At 43.1% G+C, this 18,846-nt stretch overlaps 1 protein-coding gene across 2 annotated transcripts in view; it reads left to right on the forward strand.

The window, feature by feature from the left end:
* The window catches only part of ADAMTS18 (ADAM metallopeptidase with thrombospondin type 1 motif 18), a 161,586-nt gene that overhangs the window by 89,250 nt on the left and 53,490 nt on the right, over positions 1–18,846 (forward strand). For both annotated transcript variants that reach the window (XM_053210141.1, XM_027075794.2), the window contains exons 8-12: positions 728–833; positions 3,242–3,379; positions 5,466–5,619; positions 13,868–13,963; positions 18,404–18,552. In XM_053210141.1, coding sequence (XP_053066116.1) covers positions 728–833; positions 3,242–3,379; positions 5,466–5,619; positions 13,868–13,963; positions 18,404–18,552 — 643 coding nt within the window. The remainder of the gene's footprint in view (positions 1–727; positions 834–3,241; positions 3,380–5,465; positions 5,620–13,867; positions 13,964–18,403; positions 18,553–18,846) is intronic.

Here is an 18,846-nt window from a genome sequence, read left to right on the forward strand (position 1 = left end):
TACATAGCCTATACTGGGTACAGAGCCATGAGCCTGTTCTACTGCTTATGAGGACCCAGAACTGGGAAGAAAGACATTTAACACCACAGTGTGGTTCCAGACAGAATCAAGCACTGGCTGGAATGATTTTTTAGCTGTTGTTGGCAGGAAGTCGTTTTTGAAAACAGAAGCATTTTTCACATTATAGAGAACAGGAGAATAATGCACTTAATCTGTTGACGTTGTTCAGGCCTTTTTGTGCTACCTGCTTCAGAAAAAGACCAGGACGTATGTTGTCCTAGAAAATATACCTTGAGCTTTGATGCTAATGCCACCGTTAAGTGGATGTTTTGTATTGGGTTAGCTATGATTTTAGTGGTTGCTCTGACCCAAATAACAAACTTAGATAAGGCATGTAAATGTTCAGTAGCTTACTATTCTATATATGAAACAGAAATGATAATATTCATACCTCACAGGGTTATGAGGAGGATCCGTTGATGACAATATCTTTTAAAAGGAGGGAAAATACTGAATACTGAATTTATCTATCTGGGCAGGACAGAGAGCCATATGCCTCTAGTTAGTTTCCTGCAAAAAAATTTAAGTACATTAATCACTTAAACTAAAATTAATTACATTAATCAATTAAACCAAAACTGTGTAGAGCACTTTGAAGCCATAAGACATGATTGGGTGTCTGTATAAGGTCCCTTTGGACTAACATTTGAAAATGTTCTCTCTTTAGGGTTTGCCCCCATCAGTGGAATGTGCAGTAAGTACCGAAGTTGTACCATCAATGAGGACACAGGGCTCGGCCTGGCCTTCACCATTGCTCATGAGTCAGGGCACAAGTAAGTGACCCCTTGATTCACCACTTTATATGAGGACTGGCTGGGCAATTCATTGGCATTCCGCTAGAATGGTAGAACAGGTAGGATAAATCTAGGGTACAGCTTAGGCTAGTACTGGACCATGGGCGCCCGGGTGGATCAGTCAGTTAAAGGTCTGATTTCAGCTCAGGTCATGATCTTGCGGTTCGTGGCTTTGAGCCCCACATCAGGCTCTGTGCTGACGGCTCAGAGCCTGGAGCCTGCTTCAGATTTTGTGTCTTTCTCTTTGTCCCTCCCCTGCTTGAGCTCTCTCTCTCTCTCTCTCTCAAAAATAAACAAACATTAAAAAAATACAAGAATACAAAAAGAATTGTACTGGGCCATAAGGAGAACTCAATAAAGGCCAGTCATTGTTGACGTGGCTCTTTTCAAACAACATTTTGTGGCTGCACAGAATTACATTGTGTGCATAAATGGACTAGTCCTCTAACGGCTCCTCTGGTCTTTTAGGAATTTCTTCCATGTTTTGCTGCAGTGAAGATACCTTTCGTTCATTACGCCAAGGAAATAATCATGGAGATACATACATTTCCAGACTGTAACAGCATGTTAATTGTTCAAAGACTTGTGATGCACACACCGGATATTCTTGTAGTCGGTGTCACTGCATGTACTTAATATTCTTTTCGTTGGTGTTAGTAAATCTTTATTTTGTGAGACTAGAGTTCGAAATGAGCAATGAGAAACCTAAGAGTCGTGAGCTGAATTTACAAGGCATGTAATCTGGTGCCAGTGCAGTTCTACAGAGAATTTTCAAACGTTGCTTAACAGTAGCATCCACATTGGAATAAGCACACTGCTTTACAAGATGACTATTTCAAAGGGCATGCTCTTTGGAGTTTGAGTTTAGGAGTGTTTGCGTGCGTGTCTCATATTCAACATTTATATTGAATGCTCATTTTCAGAGCATTGATTAATTTCTGACTTAAAAATAAAAGCAGGGGCACCTAGGTAGCTTAGTTGGTTAAGCGTCTGATTTTGGCTCAGGTCATGATCTCTTGGTCTGTGAGTTACAGCCCCATGTCAGGCTCTGTACTGATAGCCCAGAGCCTGGAGCCTGCTGGGAATTCTGGTTCTCCTTCTCTCCCTTCCCCTCTCCACTTGTGCTCGGTCTCTCTCCCAAAATAATAAATATTAAAACAAATTTTTTTTTAATGTTTATTAATTTTTGAGACAGCATGAACGAGGGAGGGTCAGAGAGAGGGAGATACAGAATCTGAAGCAGGCTCCAGGCTCCGAACTGTCAGCACAGAGCCCGATGCGGGGCTTGAACTTACGGACTGTGAGATCAGGACCTGAGCCGAAGCTGATGCTCAACCGACTGAGCCACCCAGGTGCCCCCCCCAAAATCTTTTTTAATTAAAGCAAAAATTACCTACTTCACGGCTGTACTTTATATTCAGATATTTTGGTGCTAGTGTCTCCTGTGAGCATATTATCTTGAAAATTTGAATCCTGACCGTTACCATTACCCAATGGCTTCCCAACATTTTATGTATGTATGCAACCACGTTCTTCGCAAGATATGAATGAACCCATTTTACTGTGAACAGAGGTGCAAAAATGCCTGGTAGGTGCAAGGCCCCTTTGTACAGAGCAGGAAATAAATAGGAATGTCAAACATAGGTCTGAATTTGTTTCTGCTCCTATCTCCTCCTGACCCTGAACTTCCTTACCACAGTTTCACAATTGGTGGCAAGAAAACAATTTGGTGTTGGAAATAAAAGAATTGGATTCTCCCATCATTTTAGTTTAGCTTCGACATCTTGACCAAAAGTTTCTCGTCCTTACACGAAAGCAGACATACCGTTCTTTGGTTTTGTGGCCAAGGCACAATAGAACAAAGCCCTTAGCATTCTTTAGACTTTGCTACATGAACTTTACAGCACTGCAGTTAACATTGGTTTGAACCGCGTACAGGTCTACTTAGATGTGGACTCTTGTCAATAAATACAGTACAGTACTGTAAATATATTTTCGTTATGACTTTTTTTAGTAACATTTTCTTTTCTCTTACTTGATTGTAAGACTACAGTATATAATACTTCTACTATACAAAACATGCGTTAATTGGCCTTAAGTTATTGATAAGGCTTCCAGTCAGCGGTACGCTCTTAGTAGGTAAGTTTGGGGGCAGGTGGAAGTTACACTGGAATTTTCAGTTGAGGTGGGGAGGGTCAGTGCCCTTAACCCCTCTGTTGTTCAAAGGTCAATGATACATAGTAACTCATTTTGGTTTTTTCTTGCAGAAGAAAGATAATTCTTTCTCTCACTTGGGTTCATTGGATGTCAATGCATCTTCTTTTGATTATAATTTGGAAAATGGGTCACAGAAAGCTTTTTGTTTTTGTTTCCTCCATTTGTTTCAGCTTCGGCATGATTCACGATGGGGAAGGCAATCCCTGTAGGAAGGCTGAAGGCAATATCATGTCTCCCACACTGACAGGAAACAATGGGGTGTTTTCCTGGTCTTCGTGCAGCCGGCAGTATCTCAAGAAATTCCTTAGGTAAGACAAAGTAAAGCCAGGGGTCTTCCCCAGGTTGGAGTGGTGACAGAAAACAGCGCTCAACAGATGTTTAAAATAAATACTCTGGGGATGATGATGATGGTGGTCGTGGTGGTGGTGATATGGTCATCATTATTGCTGTTGAAAAAATACATTGAAGGTCTAATTCTGTGCTAAGTGCTCTGCACATGTTGCCTTATTCAGTCCTCATAGCAATCCTGTTAGGGTCCTCATTCTCCAGTTAAGGAAATGGAGTCCTAGAGAGGCTAATTGTGTTGTTTAACATCCTATAGCTGGTGAGGTGTGGACATAAAACCCACACCGAGGTCTGCTCCGATTCCAAGATCTATGCTTATAACTATCTCCCCTTTATGACCTCCAGAGGTTGCTAGATACACATTTTACTGTGACTAATTATTTTAATGTGATCAGTTTGATCATAATAGTATTACACATGTTAAAGCGGTGTGCGTGTTTTACAATGAGTGGAATATTGGCTTGCTTAGCTATTTTGCTTGACATGGCCATGAGCTAGCTGTATGTCCAAAAGCCATCCAAAGGAGGTGATAGTCATATAAAATCTCTTTGATAATTCAAAACTCCTGCATGACATTAGTAAAATGGGAGTTAGGAAGGTATCACTATGTGATTCATATTACATGACCCAAAGGTGGAACTCTGAAGTTTCCTTTAATTTTGTTCAGCAATAATATATATATTATTTTATATATATATTTGACCTTTGTAATTAGGATAGCCTTCTAGTTGTCGTTACATATCTCATCATGCTATGTTGACTCACAAGAACACTCAGGTTCTAATCCCATTTCCCTTTGACCAAATGTTAGGGAAACGAACAAGGTTTCTTTGGGAATTGATAATACTGATACTCTTTTTTTAAACCTATACTATTACACACTATTTGCAAGTGTTTATGGAATTTGTGATACACAACAGGCAAAGCTGATTAAATGTAAAGATGTCTAGCCAAACAACGTCCTAAAGAACAGGAAAAATTTGACAAGCCTTTTGCCAATGATAAGTTTTATCAAATGGAAGATTTTCTTATTAGTTTTAAGTTTATAATTTGGGGCTTCAAATTATCTTTTCTCTCATGGGAGAGTGGAATCAATGAATATTAATCAAGGCTAACTTAATACAGATTGAATTTCTGTCATTCATATGATATCGTTAAATGTTGGTGATGATGATGATAACAGCTGACTCGAAATGCTTACTCTGCCGGGTTAAGCACATTGTCGTCAGTAATGGCGTATGTCATATGTCACAGTTGCTCTTCAGTCTCATGGTTGACTTGGATTCCCATCTGTCCGCCTCCAAAGTCATACTGAACCACCATGCTGTTTGACATCATAGTTTAACGATATCATAGTTTAACCACTTAAGCTGAGTAGCGGGAAGGTGTTTTTTTTAACAATATCCATGCCATCAAGATTGATTTTTTTTTTTACACATCCCAGTTGAGCACACTTGGGGGAATTGTTCTGCTTAGTGCCCCAATTCTTTCTCACGATGCTTACAAAAACCTTGTAAAGATTATTTGAGGTAAAGTACGTCTTGACCACTGCCCCATTATTTTTATATATATATATATATTATATATACATATATATAATATATATATATATAAAACAACACAGCGTGATGTTCAACTCCGTGAAAATAGATACTGTCCCTGTCTAGTTTATTCTGTACCTTTAGCGTTTAACCTAATGTTCACCACACAGTAGGCACCCAATAAAAACTTGTTGAATGTTGTTGAATGAGATTGTTGGGGAGAGTTTTCAAATATATGCATCTTTGCCATCTAGCAGGCCAAATCAAATCACTTGGACAGCTATAATTCCTTTACCAGGTGAAACCTTCCATAGCTGTGTAAATTCCATCTTAGACAGGACAGGACTCACACCCTGGAAAAAATAAACATTTTAACTTTAAGTATGACTTATATGTTTAGCCATGTTCTATGTTTCTTTGCATGAATGCATTGAGAGGTGTACTGTTTTTTTGTGGAAAGATCACAGGTAAACACAGGAGTTAACAAGGATTTTTTTTTTTCCTGCAGCACACCTCAGGCTGGGTGCCTGGTGGACGAGCCCAAGCAAACAGGACAGTATAAATATCCAGACAAACTACCAGGACAGATTTATGATGCCGACACACAGTGCAAGTGGCAATTTGGAGCAAAAGCCAAGTTATGTAGCCTTGGTTTTGTGAAGGTATGTTTGCTTGTGATTTCAACCTCACGTTAAGATTCTGCAATGTGTCTGTGCCCCTACCAGAAGTATAAACATTTGGTTTGCGAGGCCAAGGGTTAGAGTCTGGGTTATCTCTAAAATGTCAGCTTCTTGGCATGATAATTAAGTGGCAGTTTTACTGTCGATGAATTGTCCAGGCTTATCCCCTGTAGACCATGCCTGGTTTAAATACCTTCTGACTGCATCCTGGGAAGAAAATTACTCCTGTGCAGATGAGGGTTTTATCACAAGTAGTAAATCTGGGTACAATAGCGTTTACCTACCTCTTATCATTCTGTTTCTTATTGCTGTGTTCATTTCCCTTAAATGTGATACATTTAAAATCATCACCACCTCAAAATAGATACACATGCCTCTATGGAATGTGAAAACTGTGAGCAGCCAACTTTTTCATGTGTTAGGTCTTCCCTTCCACATGACGAGAAACATAGATGGGAAAACCCAAAGTCCAGGATGTAGAAATGGGAGACACATTGGAACACTTGCCCAGGAACTCTCGCACTGACAATCTCAACATCAATACAAAGTAGAATCAGTTTTAAGGTTTTGCCCCTAGTATCCAAAGAGAAGCATGGAGGGGCACCTGAGTGGCTCAGTCGGTTAAGCTGCAGCCTCTTGGTTTCAGCTCAGGTCATGATCTCATGATTCGTGCCATCGAGCCCCACATAGGGCTCCATGCTGACAGCTCACGGAGCCTGCTTCTGATTCTCTCTCTCCCTCTCTCTCTCTGCCCCTCCTCTGCTCGCACTTACTTGTCACAGACTATGAGTCTGGAGTTCTCTCTTGTCCAGCAAGAGAGCAGGTGCAGAATTGAATACGAGAGAGGCTAATGTCTGGGAGGAGACAAGAGCCCCAAGCAGGGGTTTCATGTCCATAGTTATTGAGCTCACAAGATATTACCTTCATCATGAATGTGAAGAAAACAAGATCTTACACACATGAAATGTTGAGAAAACAATCAGACAGTAATCATTAGCTTGTGTAAGAAGCAAAGGGTCTGGGAGACTGGTGAGTTTGTGATCAAGGTACATTGGCACGAGATGGAAAGTAATTTCCTGCAGGTGATATGACAAGTTACTCGTCATCCCATTACAATATCTCGCTAGGTAATCTCGGACGTTTTTGCCCTGTGGTGGTGGCTTTCTGCCCTAAGCTTTTTTCTAACTTATTTATGTAAGTAGAATCTATTTCCCCATACTTGCTCTCTCTCAAAACGAATAAATAAACTTAAAAAAAATTCTTAAAAAAAAGAAAGAACAAACAGAAGCATGGAAATCCTAAGTATCTGGAAATAGGGAAATGACAAAGATTTATAGCTCCTTTTCTGTGCTGTCTTCCTATCCCCCCCCCTTTCCATCCCTCCTCTTTTCTTCTCCCTCTTCTGTGGCCACCATGCCTTCCAGCAATTGCCTCCGGAGCCTCTGCTCCACATATGGCATTCTACTTTGAGACTTCTTTTATTTTTCCTCAGTGTTCACAAAGACCTTTTGAAATGAGACTTATCTTTTTTTTTTTTTTTAACATGGAGCTCAGGGAATGTGTATTCCATGTGCCCCAACCCTCAAAACTTTTAAACAAGGCACAGCATTCACACTAATGTTACGCTTCCTCCTCCCGAGTTAATATCAGTGTTTCCTCAGCTTCAGTCATTGACAGCGACATTCCGTGATTAATAATCACCTTTATTCGTGGTGGTGTATCTCTGTATTATTACGCATGTGTTGCTTTTCTAATAAATCATCTCACACCCAAATCTCTAAGTCCAGTCGTAAAAAAGTAACCACTGAATCACAGGTTTGAGAGGAGATTACTTATTTTTCTAATGCTCTTTAAATGCGTAATTGTTAGAAAAGTTTATCCACCCACCGTCCACAATATTTTTGGTGTATCCTCCTCCATGGTCCATGGGGCTTACTTTGGCAAATGCCGATGTATCTTGTGCACATTAATAAATTTACGACTGCAGGGGCACCTAGGTGGCTCAGTCAGTTGAACGTCTGAGGTCATGACGTTGGCTCAGGTCATGATCTCACTGTTCTGAGTTCGAGCCTCACATCGGGCTCTGTGCTGACAGCTCAGAGCCTGGAGCCTGCTTTGGATTCTGTCTCCGTCTCTCTCTGGCCCTCCCCTGTTTATGCACTGTCTCTCTCTCTCCCGCTCTCTCTTTCTCTTTCAAACATAAATAAACATTAAAAAATAAATAGATAAATCTATAACGGTCTCTAATTGCCTGTTAAGTTGACGTGTTTGGCAGGAGTTGACAGATGTTCATCCTGTTGACAGTTTGTCTGACTCTGCTTTCACTTCATTCTTAAAGGTTTCGCGAGCTTACCCCCATTCATTAATCACACGTTTATTAAACGCTTACTATGCAGCGAATCCGCAATTGGTAACGAGTTTGATTTTCTTTGCAAACATAAAGGAAGTTTTAAAAATGACTACCATTCCTTCAAGATCCTACATTCAGCAAACATTTGTGGGGTGCCTGTTCTGTGTCAGAGAGTGTGCAGCGCTTAAATAGCCATTCTTCAGTTACAGATGTTTTTCTGGAACCGTACCATAGTTTTCAGAGAGACAGCACCTCAGTGGGATGGTCTTCCTCGGGAACCGGGGCAAAGAGAAATGGAAATTGCAGACTAAAAGTCTGAATTGAATGAGGAAGGCGGAGGGGCCCAGTGAGTTAAGTGTCTGACTCTGGATTTTGACTCAGGTCATGATCTCACCGTTAGTGGGTTCGAGCCCTGTGTCGGGCTCTGCACTGACAGTGCAGAACCTGCTTGGAATTCTGTCACCCTCTTTCTCTGCCCCTCCCCTGCTCTCTCTCTGTCTCTCTCTTTCTTAAAATAATAAACATTTAAACATATTTTTAAAAAAAAATGAGGAAGTCACAGAGATGGGAATGCCCAGGGGGTAGAGATCTGCTTACGGGAGCAATTTGGGAAGACCAGGAGGTAAGACTGTTCGAGAATGCTGAATGTTTTCCCCCCCACAGCCTAGGGGGCAAATACCTGCTTGTAACTTGAACCGTGGCATTACCTCGGAGAATCACAGATCTTTCCTGCCTCCCCTAAGTGGGTGGGGCTTCCAAAACAAGCAGATTTCCCGTTTGTCCTGCTGGTCTGAACAGTTCAGACCCACATCTGGCAGCTCAGGAGAAGTAATGGCATTTTGTTTTCAGTGTCTTCAAGGTCCTGTCATTGCTTTCCCTTTCAGACCTATTCTTCTCATTGCCTTTTTAAAAAATCTTTATGCACCCCCCGCCCTGCCGGAAAGGCAGTTTTGCATGAGTTAGAAGCACGCACACTCAAAAAATTTCTCAAGTGTCTTTGGAACCACATGCAATTATCAGCATCCCCTGGAACTTGTTAGAAGTGCAAATGCTCAGGTCTCATTCCAGTCCTGAAGCATAAGAAAGTGTGGGGGTAGGACCTGGCAACCTATGCCTGAACAGGGGCTCTATGTGATTCTGATGCTTGCTCAGGGTTGAGAACTGCTGACTTAGGCAGTCGTCAGTTTCACACACACACACACACACACACACACACCCCATCTGGCTTTTGGAGTTAGGTGGACCTGAAAGTTTAAAACCTTATTCGACCGTGTCCTAGAACCCGGGTCAAATGGCTTAACCTCCCTCAGCCTTTCTGTCCACATCTGTAAGGTGAGGATAGGGATAGTTCTTCCCTGGTAGTTGTGTGGGTGCATCTGTTGGTACAGCTAATCAGGGTTTTCTCGGCTTCCTTGTCTGAGCCTGGAGCTGGCTGTCTTTCTTACCTGTCTCATCTTCTGCCAGCCGTCGGTGTCTTCACGTCAAGCTTGATCTCTGTTCCCTTTCAAAGTGTTCAGGAAAATGAGTTGGTTAGATTGGGCTGGTGGGTCCACATTATTTGGACAGACATAAGGGAGGGTTACCTCCACAGCAACTGGAGGGAACACGCCTCCGGTTATTAAACACATATTAGCCGCTGACTGACTGACAGCGAGGGAGTAGGTGCCGTCTGCCAGAATGCTCCAGGCGCCAGAAGAGACTCTGGTCAGTGCTTCCAATGTGGCTTATTTTATTTACTAAGTGAGAAATGAGCAACCTGCACCCTGTATCTCAGCAGCCATTGTCATGTAGCAGGAGGTCCATTCACGTTCATTTACAGATGCACTGAGAGGGTTTGAAGCAGAATAGAAATGATAGGGAAGGTATGAATTCTCGTGAATATTTTTAGGCTCATCACCTCAGAGAACATTTCCTCTGAAAGAAGAGACATGTCAAATATAGTAGGATGGGCATGCATTTCTGGTTTCAAGAATCGGACCTCATAATGCTCAGAGGTCGTCAAAAGGTACAAAGTTCTAGAGAGTAAGTCCTGGAGAGTCCATGTACATCATGGTGAGTATAGTGAATATTATAGTGCATAAATGAAAGTTGGCCCGAGAGCAGATCTTGTCTGCTCATCACACGAAAAGAAAAGAAAATTTTCCTCATCACAAGAAAATAAAATTGTAAAAATATATGGGGACAGATGGACTTATTAGCGATCTTTTGTAATACGTACGAATATCGAATCATTATGTTGTACACCTAAAACTAATATGTTTAGTGTTACACCTCCATTACACTTCTAATGTAATGTAGAAAATTTTTAAAATTTTCCAATTTTATTTTAAAAATTATCGTGTAAAAAAAGAATTCGACATTGGGATGAAAGAATGGAAAAGAAAGAGAAACTCCCTAAGGATCTAAATCTAAGTGTAATCAGTAAGTTGTACCTGCTTTGTAATCTAATAAATTTCCTACCTCAGGTTTCACATTTTACTAACTTCCCCCACGGACTTGGGGTTCAGCTATCTTCATGTCCTTGTATTTTTTTCAAGCCGTTTCTGCTTTTGTGTCTATAGGTCTTTGGGTATATGCCTCCCCGCCTAGCACGCTGCACGGCCACCCATGTGGCAAATACCTAATCATCTTCTACTGCTGTCAAAGATTCCAGCACAAGCGTTGCCTCCTATTTTCCCCAAGGAGACTGAAACATTCCTTTCCCCCGGCCTCCATCTGTACCCTTTATGTCACCATCATAAACTTGTGATATTATGTTATAGCTGATGAGGTATATCTCTTGCCTCAGTGGATGGACAGTATCTGTAGGGCCTAGCATGTGCCCACCATGTTGGCAGATACCCAGGAGTCATTTACTGAAATCAGAATGGCAATCAAAGCTGACATTTCTTTAACACTCCCATTTCCATAAAGTGGACGATTATGCCTCTCTCCCCTTCTCATCCCTCCTCAAGAAAGCAGGAGTGGCTGACTTACCTGGGAGAAAAAGAGGAGTCAAGGAGGACTCTAGGGCTTTTGGTTGAGCAGTCAGAAGTCTGGAGGGGTCATGGCATGAGCTGGAAGAGGCTGAACATGACTCAGGTTTGGGGGGAAAGATGGGGAATTCTGTTTCGGATGTGTTAAGGGCGTTATGAAATTTGATTCGCAAAGACCACTAACATTTTTAGCACCTCAGGTTTCACTTGAAGGGGCATCTTTCAGAATTTTTAGAATACAACGGGACAACGCGGTCAACGATGACAGGACAGAGTATAGTGTTGAGAGTCTCCTTAAAAATCACATCCAGGCAGCATGAGATCTTGGAGTCTCTGTGGTTAATTCTTTCTCCCTTAAATTATGACTTAAGTCTGGGGAATTACAGATAAGCAAAAGTTAGTTGAATATGCTGGGGAAAATAAAGAAGGAAGAGAAGCAAAAAAGTGCAAACTCCCATTTCTGTTTACTTTGAAGGGGAGCTTTCTCAGAGGGTTCTCAAGGTCGTCAAAGCATGTAGTTGGCTATAATTACGTTTGACTTATGTACTTCACCACAAAAGAAATAACATGTTCATACAGCCCGTCTGATTTCACTCTGGAATCCTGTGTTTTTGTGTTTTGCCCTATTTTCCTGGTCTTCTCCAGCTGCCCCTTTTTCTTAGCCCTGTGGCTTGGCATCGGGCTGTGGAATCTGGGTCGCCTTTGCTTCGGTCTGTCCCAAGGTCGTTTTGGCGGTGGCCACATAGGCTAGGGGTGTGGGTTATGGCTTCCTGCTGGCTGTAAGGGGGAAAACAGTTTAATTCTGAGAGCCTCTCAGACTGTGGCTTTGTTTCAATGGTGACCTCCTATTTCTCCATTTTGATACGGAGTCTTTTTCCACATTAAGTTGTTCCCTCAGGCCCGGGGTGACACATGTAAGGGCTTGCGGAGATGATGAAGTTGATTCACTCATTGGCAGACTGCCTTATGCTTTCTACTAATGTCAGTGGCCAGGTCCCCTTCTGTGGGAAACACTGACATATCGTGTCTTATGAGCTGTTTTGAGATTTGAAAGTGGTATGTGTGGCACCTGCGTGGGGCTCCTGCTGGTGGTGTTCCCGAGCGGAGTCCCGAACACCCTTCCCTTCTCTTTTGCGGGGGGGGGGGGGGGGGGGGAGGATTTTTTTTGGTCCACAAGATCAGGCTCCCTGCACAGATCTCTGGTTTCCCTCCATTTTCTTTCCTTGTTCTGTGGAAAACTTTTTGTGTGTGAAATAACGCCTAAGCGTGTCCTTGCCATATTTTCCAACCATGAAATCGATACGAGCTAGAATGCTTAGGGAATTGGGTGCCCGGGTAATTGACTCTTCAGGGTTACACCGAGTGACCGCAAAAATCATTTTGTTTCCTCCCTGGTGGTTCATATTTTCCCCCAAATTGTATGCATTCACACTTCTATCCCAGTAAATAGAATGTGGCAAACGAAATGGAATCATTTTGACATTTCATGATTTTGACATTCTATTAATGACATAATTCTGAAGAGCAACTTTAGCTGTTTGAGCTGGAAGGAATCTGGTTCCGTTGCCTTATTTCATAGGTAGGTAACTGAGGCCCAGAGAAGCTGAGAGCTTTCCAACCTCCATTAATGGCAAACCCAAGCCCAGAGTAGTGGTCAAGGACGCTGGCTGGAATCAGGCCAGTTGGAGTCTGGCCTTTGCCACTTACCAGCTGTGTGACTTGGCGGCTTTGAAATGTCAATAGCTCGTTCAGTCCCCTCATCTAAATTAGCTTATGTGCGGAATTCGTTTAGTGAGCACCACTAAATGGTGTTAGTATTAGTTTCCTATGACCGCTCTAATAACTTTCCATGAACTTAATGACTTAAAGCAACACACGTTTATTTTCTTACGTTTCTGGGGGTGGACACATGAAGTAAGTGCCGCTGGGCTAAAATCAAGTGTCGGCAGGCTTGTGGCCCTCCCGCAAGCTCCAGAAGAGAAGCCATTTTCTTGCCTTCTCCAGCTTCTACAGGCCTCCTTCGTTCCTTGGCTCAGCGGCCCCATCCTCCGCCTTCCAAGCAGCAACATCCACCTTGGCCCTCCTCACGCTGTCGTCCCTCTGACTCTCTTCTGTCTTCCCCTGCCCTCTTCAAGGGTCCCTGTGGTTGTCTTGGGCCCATCTGGAAAATCGAAGATAGTCTCCCCACCTCAAGGTCAACTGCAACCCTGATTGCATCTGCACCTTTAATTCTCCTTTGCTACGTAAATGCACAAAGTCACAAGCACCAGTGGTAGGGATGTGGTCATTTTTGGGGGATGGTGTTCTGCCTGCCACAGTCTAGCATGAGAGGTAAGCTATTTGATGCTCTCGTGTGAAAATTGCTGAAATGCTTGAAAATTACTATAAAGATAAGGACGCTGGTGATGATCATTTACATCATTTACCCTTGAGAACAACCCTCCAGAGGAAAGAGGTGCTTCGATCACCATCTCCACAGTTGAGAAGACCACACTTCAGACCCTTCCGTAACATGTCCCTAGGGCCGGGAACCTCGAATTCAGGGGCGAGGATCTGAATCCGACGTGCTTGATTCCAGTTTGGGCTTCTTTTGTGTCACTCATGGTGGTGGTAGTTGTCATTACAAACCAGGTCTCTTGGTTTCAAGCCAAATGGTCCCTAAATGAACTGTCGTTACGTCCCCGTCATTACCAAACACCCATGTCGGCAGTGCGGAAACTTCCTGCTTGTACATTTGCTACAGCGTATTTACCGGTTACCTGGCCGCTCCCGATGTCACTTGCCTCCACTTCCTGGACAGTGTCCCATTCCAGCTGCCTCAAAATATGATATTGTATACAAAAGACTTTGGATATTTGCATTTTTATTGTATTGACACCCTTACCAGTTTCTTCTTTTCTTTCAGGACATTTGCAAGTCCCTTTGGTGCCACCGAGTGGGTCACAGGTGTGAGACCAAGTTCATGCCCGCGGCAGAAGGGACCGTTTGTGGCTTGAGTATGGTAAACTGCATACTTGTTAGTCTCTAGTTCTGGAAACATGATAACATGTAGAAACAAACCATTGTACAAATTATCTGTACTGTAACTTCAGAATGGAATACCTTGGCTGCTGCATACATTTTCTGACTACTCTTTAAATTAATCAGCATTATTTAAGCAGTTATTATAAAAACTCAGTGCTAATATAACCCAGTTGGCTCAAGTGTTTAGGGTGATTTTTTTTTCTTTTTGCCTTTGGTTTCCATTTTTAGATGAAATATTTCTATTTCAGCAAGCTGGTGGATTTTATTGTATACTGTTTGTGTTAAACTTGATTCAGTATAGAAGAGCTTCAAGGAGCAGATGTCCTGTTTAGTAGCAAAGGAAGGACTCTACCCTGATACAAGGCCCCTACTGATCACCTCCCAGGACCTATCGTTGGGCTTCTGACATGCTCACTGGAGTCCCATCACTTAGAGGGATTCCTAGCAAAGGATAAGCTGCATCTCCATCTAGGGTGTACCAGAAATCCTTGAGCCAGCAAATACCGTCAATCTAAAGAATCGTCTCCAATATGGGAGATTATGGGAGATTTCTGTGTTTTGAATGAAGAACATTCATATATTAGTTCCTGGGTTTTTTCCTCCTTCCCCGCTAATGTCTGGAGGACAGGTGCACTTGACGTAGCAGGAAATGGTCCAGATTTGGGGCATTGCTTTGAAAGATCGCAACCAAGAAGCTATGAAAGAGGGGAGCATGGAGATATTCCAGGTTCTTTGATCTCTGCTTTTGGGTCTGTCAAGGCAGCACGAGCCTGTATAGAAGACTCGGTCATTTAAAGTGAACTCATTCGCGTAATAATTTATTGACTACTAGATATCAGAGACAGGAGGCTCTGGGGTTACAAAGATGAACACAATTCAGTTTTATCTCTTCAAGAACTCAGTCTAGTGGGGGGACCTACCTGTGCAGAAACCAATAACTCTGACCGTCTTTTGAAACATACCTTCTTTAAGCACCTACTTACTGTCGATGCTCAGAATTAGGTGTGCACTTAGAAAGAAGTACAGTGAAGGGGTACACCACGACGGATGCTGGGATTTGAATGGAAGTTCCTCAGTTGGATGGGAGAGACATTCAGTGAGAGATTGACCATGAAGGTAGAGATACAGGACCTGAAAATTAATGAATGTTCAGAGAATGCTTTCTGATATTAAGTCACTCAGCATCTTTTAGAAGATTTGCATTTTTTTTAACTCTTTGAGTTTAAAGGAAATGAATCTTTAAAACATGGAGGCATTACATGCCACTTTTCACCCAAGATACCCATCTTAGAAAATTCCAATAAGGGTTCTCACTGACAATATGCATGGAGTTGTTTTAGGTGTGGTAAGGCAAAGCAGTGAATTCATTAATTGAACATGTAAGTAGTGTTGAAGTCATTCTTATTTTTTAAAGCATCAAAATTTAGGACTTGCACCTCAAGGATTAGTGGGTATATTTTGATTATGAAGGCAACAGCATTAAACATAAGAGGGACGTGCAAGAAAAAAAATGGATATAAGAAATGAGGAAAGTAAGTGTCAAATGGCATGGGTTTCACATTAAAAAAATTTTTTTAATGTTTATTTTGAGAGTGAGAGAGACAGAGCATGAGCGAGGGAGGGGCAGAGAGAAAGAGAGAGAGAGAGAGAGAGAGAGAGAGAGAGAGCGCGCGCGCCAGGATCCGAAGCAGGCTGCAAGCTCTGAGCTGTTAGCCCAGAGCCCGTCCCGGGGCTTGAACTCACATACTGTAAGATCGTGACCTGAGCTGAAGTCGGACGCTCAACCGACTGAGCCACCCAAGCGCTCCTAAGGTTTTTATTTCATAAATACACCAGGGATCTAGTTCCATGGGGCTGAAAATGCCCCGGGTTAGATTTTAGTTACTGTAACCTGAGACAGTTGAAGCCAGAAGTTCGAAAACAGATGTCCTAGTGCCACTCCCCACCCCCATCATTATTTTAGAAGACCAGACTGCAGTTCTCAATAGTGGGGGAACGCCCTCGACTCTGAGGGTCCCCAGCACAGAAAGCATTTAGATGAGCTCCATCCATCATCACACCGGTATGGTTACCATTGCATCTACGTACGTGGTACTCTTCCTCCACTGGGGGATGAAACTGACTCTTCGCGAGACTGTGAACTCCATGAGGCCAGGGCTCTTATAAGCATAAGCATGTCTTACGCTTTATCTCGAGTGTCCTACGGATTAGCAACTATTCCATGTTGTGTTCACGTGTTCCTTTATAACTGGAACGTGACCCAGTTCTTCTCCCTCCCTATCTCGTCCCTGGTCATTCGGTGACTTTTGTACCATGAATCTTCTGTAAACGTGTGAGGATATGAAAAGCCACATACTTTTATCTACTCATGTGGAGAAGGAAAGAAAGGCTCGTGCTTGGTATCTGTCAGGAAAGGTGTCTGCCCAGATCTGGCCATTCAATTTGAAATTAGAAGAAGTGCATATCAGTATATGTATATAGATGGATAGCTAAATTACCTGTGTAGAATTTTATACGTATATGTGGATTATGCATGTGTGTGTCCATATATATATATATATGTGTGTGTGTGTGTGTGTGTGTGTGTGTGTGTATTATGAGCAACCTCTGCATAACTTAGCATAACTGCACACTTTCCTAAAACCTCTGCAGTTAGATCCAAAGAGGGTGTGTCGGTGTGCGTTGCATTCATATATTTATTCCTGTTTTCTATACCGAATGGACAAGCCGAAGGAAACAATCCGTTAGCAACCTAAGACAATACTCGGAAAAATAGTGAAGTAAAGTTAAATTAATTGAAGGTTTGGAATGGATCTTAAAACACATTTCTTAAAAAAAGAAACCAGGGTTAAGATACATCGGTGGACCGTTTGCCTGTGAGGCGCGAAGGATCCGTATCCTGTTAAGGAGCTTTGGTTACTGAGTTTAAGTGAAGTCTCCATCTCCGTGGTGCTGCGTTAGTATTTCCTTGCTACGTTTCTCTCATCCAGAAATAGTTATTAACTCCGTAGCACCTTGGGAGGATTATGTTAGACCCTGCATGGGAAGTCCTTCTCTCCCTGTTCCTGTACCATTTCCGGCACCTAGAAGCAACTTCGTAAACTGGAACTGTTTCTCTTGTTGGCTGTTGTTTTTTTTGTCTCAGCCACTGGGCTCAGCCGGGGAGAGTCCCGGCCCCGGGGGATTCCTGGGAGGGTAGATTCTGATTCCTGCTTACAGTAGACAAAATCCTCTACTAACCAACTGCTTTCCCCCTGAAAGTTCTCAACAGTGTTCTGTGATTTCATGCAGACTGTGAAATTAATCCGGGGCAAAGACAAATTAAAAACACAAGAATTAATCCGCACCCAGCAAGAATCGAAGGAAGGAAGCAGTATCTTCACCCAGGCACAGTGCACTAGCAACTCAATAAACAGCCGAGAAGCCACATGTATCCCAGGGGAAAAGCGAGGACTTGGAAAGTCAAACAGCTCTCCCATAATTCTGCGACTCAACCCTCACTCTTCGGCAGAAGCTGGCACGGTCCAAACCTCAACCCGCTGGATCTCGTTGCAGAGGCTTTCAGGAAAGTGTGCAGTTACACTAAGTCATGCAGAACTTGCTCATAATAAAAGCACCACAGGCATAAAACCACTACGAGAGGCTCAAGCAGTCCCCAAGGACAGAGATGACCGGCAAAGCCTGGAATGTATCACAAAGGAAAATAGAAGGAAAGGTTAGCACAGAAAACAGCTCTCTCGCCCTGGCTTGACCAGAGCGTTGGCAAATGAAAGACCCAGAGCTAATTCATAAAAGACACTCAGAGAGTTCAAAGTCATCGGTTCAGGGTCTGGAGTAGGAGCCTTTCACACAGCCGTAAGGTCAAAGGGTGTTACCTAAAAGCACAATGCCTGTGGACGGAGAGCTAGTCTGTTTCATAAGACGTGCTCTGTAGGGATGGCTGGGGATAAACAAAAATGTCTGTTTTTATGATGAGTAATCAGAATGATAAATTCTGTGTTAGGACCTAAAAAACTGGTTCTCCTTGAGTGAATGATCCACATTGTTCTTTAAGCAGCCTTGTGTCTAAAGGTCGGGGGGGAGGCACCCTTGTCACTGTGCCTGCGCGCTCTCCCTTGGCCCTTGGGTGGAATCTTATCTGAACACGTCACCTCGACAGCTCACAAAGCATATACTGCTCGGCCGGCTGGTGACAGACCCGTCTTCGCTAGATGTCAGCCTTTCAAAACGCATGCAGTAAATGCAGAGTGACCGGGTGTTCGTGAAGCGTGGCCGGCAAAGAAACGCTCTCGAGGTGTCCTGCGTTCTCCCTTTGGCCCCCATACTTGTTTTTCCTGTTCACGAACAGGTGTCTACACCTCCTTGCCCTTTCCCAGGCGGACTCTGACAAGAAACATGTCACACGTTCTTTTCACAGTGGTGTCGGCAAGGCCAGTGCGTAAAGTTTGGGGATCACGGGCCCCGGCCCGTCCACGGCCAGTGGTCCGCCTGGTCGAAGTGGTCCGAGTGTTCCCGAACTTGTGGTGGCGGAGTCAAGTATCAAGAGAGACACTGCAATAACCCCAAGTAAGGCTGCAACAGAAAATCAGTATTTGTAAGGCAAGAATGTACTGTTTTTGTTTTGTTCTGCTTACATACTGTTGGGAAGTGTTTTCTTCCTTCTGGTTAATAGCAATCAACTAGGATTTTACTGTTTGCATCGAAAGGGGTGAAGCGGTCAGGAACTTAACAGCAACCAAGGAGTTACTCTGTGCGTGAATACGACGCCGATCAGAGACCCAGCTCAATAGTCTGAGCTACTTTCTGAATCTAAATGAGAGCCACACGGTCACACGATCAAATGCCTGTGATGTAGACCAG

Source organism: Acinonyx jubatus, chromosome E2, assembly GCF_027475565.1.
Source record: "Acinonyx jubatus isolate Ajub_Pintada_27869175 chromosome E2, VMU_Ajub_asm_v1.0, whole genome shotgun sequence".
NCBI classification, from domain to species: Eukaryota; Metazoa; Chordata; class Mammalia; order Carnivora; family Felidae; genus Acinonyx; species Acinonyx jubatus.